The sequence below is a fragment of the Silene latifolia genome, chromosome 11 (assembly GCF_048544455.1).
Source record: "Silene latifolia isolate original U9 population chromosome 11, ASM4854445v1, whole genome shotgun sequence".
Taxonomy (NCBI): domain Eukaryota; kingdom Viridiplantae; phylum Streptophyta; class Magnoliopsida; order Caryophyllales; family Caryophyllaceae; genus Silene; species Silene latifolia.
Window position 1 is genome coordinate 71,524,982 of NC_133536.1, and position 9,788 is coordinate 71,534,769.

Genomic DNA, 9,788 nt, shown 5'->3' on the forward strand with positions numbered 1-9,788 from the left:
CCAAGACGGTGTCAACGATACATGTAGGTTGAGGGTGCATCAAATCCCCTTCTCTTCTCTTTTTATTTCGTTTTTTTCATGCTTCTTTTATTGTCTTTTTTTGTTTGTTTTTTCGCTTGTTTATCGATTGTTTTAAATTAACGATGAAACTAGTTAGTTCGAGTATGAGTTAAAGTACCACTATGAACACCCGCGTTGACTTGAGATGGGAAAAGAAACCGCTCCTTCTGTCGGTCGTACACCCCTGTCTCATTTACATATCCTCGTGTTCAAAGTAGGGCATAAATAAAGCAATTATCTAACTTCGATCTTCGCTTTCGACCCTCTTCTTGTTTCGCCAAATCGATGGACCTTAGGACCCGTTGCATGTTAGTTTAACTTCTGATTGTTAACCTATGACGTAATTAGATGACTTTAATTCAATTCAATAATTTAATTAGACACTTTAGGTGGCTTTGACGTAATTTATAAAATCAACTAACGATTTCTGTAAATAATTGAATGCATCTATCTCTTTCACCTAATTTCTCGCTAGTATAAGAGTGCGTGATTAGCACCTTCTTATTGACACTCGATGAGTTAATTTAATTAGCGAATTTGACCTAAATAGACCCTTTAGGCCGTGTAGAATGCACTCTTGCGCGACAATCAATCGACATCGTTTTTTTACTCGTTTTCTAACTTGTTTTCGTTTCCTTTTCGCAATCATTCGATCTAATCAATTAATCTAACTTAGGAACTAGGTTGGCTTTGGTTAGGCCGTGTCTTGGCCGTGTGCTTTGGCCGTGTATTTTGGCCTTCTTTGTTCGTCTCCCTCTCTTTGTTTATCTTTTGTTCTTTGTCGTTTATAGCTTGTAATTTACGGTTTTGTTATCGAGTTGTAATCTTTCAATTTTGTTTTACTTCTTTTGAGTCAAAACCTTTTTCAAAAACCTTGGTCTTATTTGGTTAGACGGTTGTTCCCAATGCTTGTAAAAGCGTAGTAAACCGCGTGTTGTCGAAAGCAACATGGCCCGGTTTATGCTAATACATGCTTTGGTGCGTAGCCTTATGTCTAATTCGATGAGATTAAGCGCGAGCACGCAATACGAGGATGACCCAAGGACCGTGGGTCATGTGAGCCGAGGGCCACCCTCAAGTGCACGGTTTTCAAGGCCAATTGGCCGCGGGTTTGCGTCATGTATTGTTTTGTTTATAGCAATTGTAATTAGATCGAGTTGTAATTTATTTATTGTTGTGTCGGCATGAAATGCCTGGTTTGTAATAGGTAGATCCCAACGGCTCCCCCATTCCCCCTTAAGCCTTGTTTGCTTTATTTGTATGTTGTTAGATCAATCAACCCACATGCTAAATTACAACTTTGACAAAGTTAGTTTAGTTGCATCTAAAACGACATAGAAATTGTTGTCACATGATAGGGTTAAAACAACGTTTGCATTTCATATATCGTAGTAGCTATGACCTTGTTTGAAATCCGACACTTGACTTAGTAGAGGCCGTTATCGACGGGCGGGGTTGGGTGTCCTTATGGGCTTCCCAACACGTACCCTCACCCCTTACTCAAGATCTATGGTTTGTGGATCCGTCTAAATACCATTGGATTACGAGAGTCATTCTAATCGAGTGATATAGGGTACAAGTCTTTATCTTTAATCACTCGTAGTCGATGGGCTTTATGCTTTTCGATGAAAGGTGTAAAGTTGACTTGAACGGTTCCAAGTTCCCAAAAAACTTGGTGGCGACTCTAATTTGTCTTAATTCGATTCGAAAGAACCTCGAGTCGATTATGCCGGTGTGGATCCCGCGGACGCAGTTCCCGAGGGCCTTGTCCACAGTGTTGCCCCAGCCGGTGGCCCGGCAGCCGGTGCTCCACCCGGCTGGGAGTTCTCTGTAAGCTTTTTGTGATTTTTGAATATGGGTGTGTACTCCCAGCTGGTGGCCTGGTAGCCGGTGCCCCACTCGGCTGGGAGAGCGCTGTAAGTTTTTACAATTTCTTAACATTGGTATGTTGCCTCAGCCGGTGGCCCGGCCGCCGGCACCCCTCCCGGTTGGGAGTCCCCTGTGGGCTCCTTTTCACATGTAACCTTTAATAATCAATGATTTATGCATGTATCTTCTTCCTTATTGGTAATTGGTTAATTTAAGACTTATTTACGTTATGACCATGCAAACTATTGTTACTCTTGTTTGTGTGTAACACCCCGTATTTTATTAAGTTGAATAAAATTCTTTTAATTGCTATTTTGAATTTAATTACATCATTTAGCGATTTATATATATATGCTTAGCTAATTAATTAATTTCATCATAAATCGATACGTTAATTTTAATAATCATTAATAAGTTTATTTATATTGGGGTGCACAAACGTGCGTCGGGAGCAAATATGCTCTGATACCAACTGTGACACCCTTAAATCTAGCCTTAAAAGGAGGAGGAAGGAAAGGGGAAGAGAATGGTACAAAAATTACGGAATTTGGTCGAGAAATGGGCCGGGATCTGGGGTTGAATGTCGACGGAAATGGAGTTTTGATCTCTTTTTGTTGTTGCTGGTAGAAACGAGAAAGGGGAAATGAAGAAATGAAGGGAAAGTGACGGTCACAACCAAATAATATTAGTAATAATAAATATAATAATAATAATGAGACACCAGCTAGCTTCTAATTATACGTACGTTTCTTCATCGTTAAGTAATTTCGCTCTTTTTTAAAACCGCCTCGAGTTAATAAAATCGGTTTTTAGTACAAGTTTCAGTAATAAAACGAAATTAATAATAAATAAATTTAATGAGTGAAAATAAAATAAACTCCGCCAGCTAACGGAAATAATAGGAATTCGATTCGAATCGGAGTTATTAACGATTTTTACGAAACTAACGGATATTAATAAAAATTGCTAATTTAGTGAAATAAGCTCAAAATAGCTAATTGGACGGTTTTGTTCCCAAAATCCATCTCGGGTTCACTTAAAACAACTTTCATAAGGACTCGTAAGGAAACGGAAATTATTAAATAAATAAACCCGAACTAATTTTAAATAAACTTATTAATGATTATTAAAATTAACGTATCGATTTATGATGAAATTAATTAATTAGCTAAGCATATATATATAAATCGCTAAATGATGTAATTAAATTCAAAATAGCAATTAAAAGAATTTTATTCAACTTAATAAAATACGGGGTGTTACACCCGGTTTTAATAAAAGAGCGAAATTACTTAACGATGAAGAAACGTACGTATAATTAGAAGCTAGCTGGTGTCTCATTATTATTATTATATTTATTATTACTAATATTATTTGGTTGTGACCGTCACTTTCCCTTCATTTCTTCATTTCCCCTTTCTCGTTTCTACCAGCAACAACAAAAAGAGATCAAAACTCCATTTCCGTCGACATTCAACCCCAGATCCCGGCCCATTTCTCGACCAAATTCCGTAATTTTTGTAGTGGTTTCGTCTTTCGCCGTCTTATAAAAGTGTCGTCTTTTAGCTTCTTTATTCCGTTTTCTTGCCCTTTTATGAAGGATTCGAAGACCCGGGGTGAGGCTCGTGCCTTGTGGACCATTTATTCGAAAAATAAGGGGCGTTTAAGGTAACACGATTCTACCGATCCTAATATTCTTATTATTGCTCGGGTTTGGTAAGTTTAGCTAATTGAATAGTACGAGATATGGTATTGGTAGTTTGGTACTAAATTGGAGTTGGTATCAGAGCATATTTGCTCCCGACGCACGTTTGTGCACCCCAATATAAATAAAAACATGAATCAACTTATGTATAAGTCAATTGCACGTTTTTATTTATATTGGGGTGCACAAACGTGCGTCGGGAGCAAATATGCTCTGATACCAACTCCAATTTAGTACCAAACTACCAATACCATATCTCGTACTATTCAATTAGCTAAACTTACCAAACCCGAGCAATAATAAGAATATTAGGATCGGTAGAATCGTGTTACCTTAAACGCCCCTTATTTTTCGAATAAATGGTCCACAAGGCACGAGCCTCACCCCGGGTCTTCGAATCCTTCATAAAAGGGCAAGAAAACGGAATAAAGAAGCTAAAAGACGACACTTTTATAAGACGGCGAAAGACGAAACCACTACAAAAATTACGGAATTTGGTCGAGAAATGGGCCGGGATCTGGGGTTGAATGTCGACGGAAATGGAGTTTTGATCTCTTTTTGTTGTTGCTGGTAGAAACGAGAAAGGGGAAATGAAGAAATGAAGGGAAAGTGACGGTCACAACCAAATAATATTAGTAATAATAAATATAATAATAATAATGAGACACCAGCTAGCTTCTAATTATACGTACGTTTCTTCATCGTTAAGTAATTTCGCTCTTTTTTAAAACCGCCTCGAGTTAATAAAATCGGTTTTTAGTACAAGTTTCAGTAATAAAACGAAATTAATAATAAATAAATTTAATGAGTGAAAATAAAACAAACTCCGCCAGCTAACGGAAATAATAGGAATTCGATTCGAATCGGAGTTATTAACGATTTTTACGAAACTAACGGATATTAATAAAAATTGCTAATTTAGTGAAATAAGCTCAAAATAGCTAATTGGACGGTTTTGTTCCCAAAATCCATCTCGGGTTCACTTAAAACAACTTTCATAAGGACTCGTAAGGAAACGGAAATTATTAAATAAATAAACCCGAACTAATTTTAAATAAACTTATTAATGATTATTAAAATTAACGTATCGATTTATGATGAAATTAATTAATTAGCTAAGCATATATATATATAAATCGCTAAATGATGTAATTAAATTCAAAATAGCAATTAAAAGAATTTTATTCAACTTAATAAAATACGGGGTGTTACATTGTGACCCAAGTGTGACGTTTTACATAGTGTGATTACTTGACATTCCTTATCCTACCGCCTCTTCGGGCCTTTGGTTACGGACTGTGTGCCATGTTTCCGATTTGGGGTTACTCGACCTTTGGTAGCGGACTGTGTGCCATGTATCGAGTCTTGGATGCGGATAGGTCACCGCACGTCGAATCGGGTGACGCCCATCCCGAGAGTCTGGATCCAGGTTTAGACTAGGACCGTTTTATTATCGTCGTCCTACTAAGAGGTTGGAGCCTATGTGTTTGTCTTGTTTGAGTCCATACAACGTAAAGGTCTTGCTTGATTATAGTCATTGGCGTGTCCTTATATACGAGAGTACACGTCTTATATGATTTCTTGTGAGAGTCTTGGTCGTATCAGATACTAGTGGTGAGATGCAAGCTCCTAGTTGCGATATGATCGCCGGGATCGATGTTCCCATCCGTTCTTATGGCGAGATGCAAGCCATAAGTATGAATGTGACATTAGTAGCCACGTCCCGTGCTATGGTTGTTAAGAGGTTTTCAAAGTAATGGCTATTGGTTTCCATTCATGTATTTTCTATTTAATTGATCCGTTAGTTACCTTCTTCATATGATTCGATGCCTAATCTCTTATCCATGCTATGATTCCCCGAAATGCGTGCTTTTATTTAAACGACCGTATCCGTGTCTTCCATGCTATTTATTATCTCACATGACTAGTTGAGTCGAGTTAATATGAAATTGGTTGACTTAGTTATTCTACCCCCTCGAGTGCATGTTTAATATAATGTACTATGCCTATCTCATTATGATTATCGTTTATATTCCCTTGTTCATTATTAGTCAAGTATGATGCATGATCAATATGTTTAATTAAGTTCTTGCTTACTTGTATTTTGACATATTATGGCTGGGAGAACCCTGAGTTACTCTCCACTGACTGTGGCGTTCATGTTTACATGAATGACAGGTTCGTGATGCAGATTATATGGGGAAGACGTGTGAGCTAGCGAGAACGTTGACCCTTGGACTTTAGTTATCGTTTTCTTAGACTCACCTATCTTTAGGCTTGTGCTTATTCATGGGATATCTTTTCCCCAACGCACTTTGTTTTTAATTGTAAAACTTAATTATCTTACCTTTCATTTTCGTTTGATAACTTATGGTGGATTTCACACTTTAAACTTTTAAAGGTTTTAAAAATCTCGTATTTTCCGCTTTAAATTTGACGCGTTATCGCGGGGTGTCACATAAATCATGTATGCCATGATATGCACTTGTCCCGACGTCTCATATGCATGAGCATGACAAGCAGATATCAAGCCAATCCAGGTGAGAGGCATTGGATAGCTGCACTGTCAAGAACATCCTAAAATTACTTGAGAAGGACTAAGGATTTATTCTTGGTTTTTGGAGGAGACTCCGAGTTATGTGTTAATGGTTACACTGATTCGAGCTTTCAAAGCGATAGGGATGATATGAAATCCCAGGCTGGCTTTGTTTTCATGATTAATGGTTGTGCGGTTAGTTGGAGAAGCTTCAAAGAGTCTATCATTGTGGCTTCTACAACGGAGGATGAGTACATTGCAGCATCTGACGCTGCCAAGGAAGCTGTGTGGATAAAGCAATTCTTAGAAAGGCTAAAGGTAGTTCCTTCCGCCATAGATCCTATCACGATCTTTTGTGATAATAGTGGGGCCATCTTTCAAGCTAAGGAGCCCAAGTCTAGTAACAAGTCTAGACATGTACTTAGAAAATTCCATGTAATTAGAGATTTCATCGAAAGGAAGGAAATTGCAATATGTAAGATTGGGACAAATGATAATATTTCCGATCCCTTAACCAAGCCCTTATCGCAGGCTAAGCATGACCAACATATAGTTTCCATGGGTCTTAAACTCATGCCAAATTTGTATTAGATTATAAGATATGAAATGAAAAATTTTAGTTTGTTCATATATGATAATCGCGTTTATCATTTGAGTTTCATTTTAAAACTCTTTCATTTATTACCTTGTTATATCCTAATGGGTTGTTGAGACAATATTGAACCCCATTAAAGTAAACTGGATTAACATAGTATTGGCCCTTAGTTACTTACATGAGGTGACGTCTCCAAGTAACTAGAGTGTGAGTCGATTGATGGTTAGTTCAAATGCCATAGGGTCATAAGGGATGACTAGTCGATCACATAGACAGACTGTATGGGACACTCTATCGGGCAGTGACCGCTTATAGAGTTCTAGCAATTTTTATATAGCCTGGTCGTGGCGAGAGCTACTATAGTATTCTTTTGAGTCAATTCTTAGACTAAAGAATGTTTGCCCAAAGTGGCACAGTTTCTAAGTGACTTTGATTTTTGCTCTAGACTTTCGTAACTGAGGTCAAATGGGCATCTTTTGGGTCATGATGAACTGTGGCTAATCGAAGGGAGCAGTGCGATATGAATTATCAACCTCTTGTCAAGGTTATTTAAAATCTCAAGGCCACTAGAGGAGTAGTGAACTGAAATGCGTGGCCACGCTCGGAAGGTATCCACGGTAGATAATTTCGGTCAGACGGTTGCTCTCCAGATCGAGGAAACCACTCAAGATATGATCAAATGCAAGTACGACCTGCAAGACACCTTGCATTGAGTGGGAGATGATGTAATAGGACAAGATAATTGGTGACGCACACTTGTCTCGGACAAGTGGGAGATTGTTGGAGTAAGTGTCCTCAACAATAGTGCGATCACATGATTAAATCTCATAATAAGAATACGTAAGGGATGATTCATTTATATAGTCAACTGATCAGCATTAATCGGTAATGATTGGCTAACTAGAGTTTGACATTACTGTCGTTTAACGGTGGTGGTCAGTTGATCCCTTAAGGTCACACCTATAGGGCAATTCCCTTAATAGATAAGTTAATTATTTGTATGTCGATACAAGTTAATTAATTACTTAAAATTGAACAATTTATTTGTGAGTGAGAATTAGCATCTTATTGTAATTTGATTAAATAAGATTCATTTTAGTAATTAAAATATTTTATTACTAAAATTGATTATTTTTTATGAAACAATTAAAATAGGAATGATTGATTAATTATAATTGCGAAATATTGTGAATTTTATTTATGTGACCCATTTTAAATACTTGTAATCATGAATTACTAGTTGAATTATCACATGTAATTTATTTGTTATAAAATGATATTTAAAGGGTTAAATATGCATTAAAATACATATGGGCATGGTGGGTGACACATGGCCTACCTATTTATATTTGACAAAACAAAAACTTAAAATGGAGTCCATTTTATCTCTAGGGGCCGAAAATTGGAGGGTTTAATGAGTTAGTGGATGGTTTATTTTAAATGTAAAATAAACATCATGATTACCCTACAATTACTAGCCATGCAAACCTAGTCTTATGGGTAAAAACATTTGAAAAAAGGGAGAGCATGCATTGGATCTTCTCTTCCCCTCCTACCCGGTTTTACCCATCAAAAATAAGAGCTTGACTCTTATTTTTCATTCTTACCTTATGCATAATTGTTGCATACTCTTTTCTCCTCCCTCTCTCTAAAATTAGTTTAGATCTCAAAAATTGTTCATCCTAATATTACATAAAGATTACTAGTGTAGTAAAATAATAATATTAGTACTTGTTTTAAGGAGTACTACTAATATAATCTAGTTAATTATATTGGTGGCTTTAAGGGTTTGTTTTGGGTGCAACAAGAGGAGAATCTCTACACTTGAGATTTTGTTTGGAGGATCATCCATAATCTTTTTGCTCAAGAACGAGTAAGGAAGGTGTCTTTATTTGTGCCCAAAATTTTTGAACCATTTACAATGTAAGGAAACTCGATTTTCTTCCTTATTTCATTTTTGTTATGCATGCAACTAGATTAAGCATCACTAAATTTATAAGTTAATTTTTACACTATTAGAAGAGTCTAATATAGGTTTATGAAACTTTGACAATTTGTGTTCTCTGATGAATTGTGGCAGCAGTTGCCTTTCAAGCAGTAGCAATTGTTTATATGGTTGTTAATTGAACAAGCCCTTCTCAATTTCTGGTTTATTTGTTTACTTTTCAAGTGCTTTTACATGGGAAGTCAATGCGATGTTGTTGCAGTGAATTCATTACATATCCTTCTATCAAATATGATGCGAAACTATGCACTTAACTCACTGCAATAATATCTTACTACAAAGAACAACAAATGCTATCTAATCAACATTTACACTTGTGTAAATGTGAGAAATGAACAACAAAACCAGAATATGCTGGAAAGGACTTGTGTATGCTACAAATGCAAAATATGTCATTAACACCAAATTGGCAGATACCCAAATGCTACCATTGTCATTACCGCCAAATTCTTCAACATTAGAGTACTCGTAACATTACATTCATCCAAACTAATGCCTACTTAGTACATACTATTATGAAAACAATGAAAATAGCAAAAACAATTGCCAATAGAAACCTTTTGCAATAACTAACCCTTTCACACTTTGATATGAATGCTTTGTTCTTTAAGCTTTCAATCCCAAACTGAAGCTTCTTCCTATCATCCTGCAACCATTGAATTTCACGAGACAAACAACAAACTTCATACTCATTCGCTCTTTTCTCCATCTTCATCTTGTTGATTATGTCTTTCTGCCACTCAGTTTCAACACGATCGTGCTAATGAAACCAACGACATCCCCCAATACCAGATGATAGCTTAGAAAACTTGCACCTTTCAAACCTCCTACCTGGATTGTCATGCGTGGAGGAAGTCAAAATGACAATCGGGACACCGCACAAACACTTTTTGGGCTGCTCATCAACAACATTGTGATGACTACTTTCATAGTTGCATTCCATTGACATGTTCTCACCTAAATTTTTTATCAAAATGCAGAAAATATGAACCCTAAATTGAATGTAGAAAATCGAAAA

The 9,788-nt window shown here is 36.6% G+C and overlaps 1 protein-coding gene across 1 annotated transcript in view; it reads right to left on the minus strand.

The window, feature by feature from the left end:
- LOC141613538 (uncharacterized) overlaps positions 1–9,479 on the minus strand; it is a 30,710-nt gene extending 21,231 nt beyond the window's left edge. Inside the window, exon 1 of the mRNA XM_074432275.1 lies at positions 9,345–9,479. Within this exon, the coding sequence (XP_074288376.1) occupies positions 9,345–9,479 (135 nt within the window). The remainder of the gene's footprint in view (positions 1–9,344) is intronic.
- Positions 9,480–9,788: the final 309 nt, after the last annotated feature.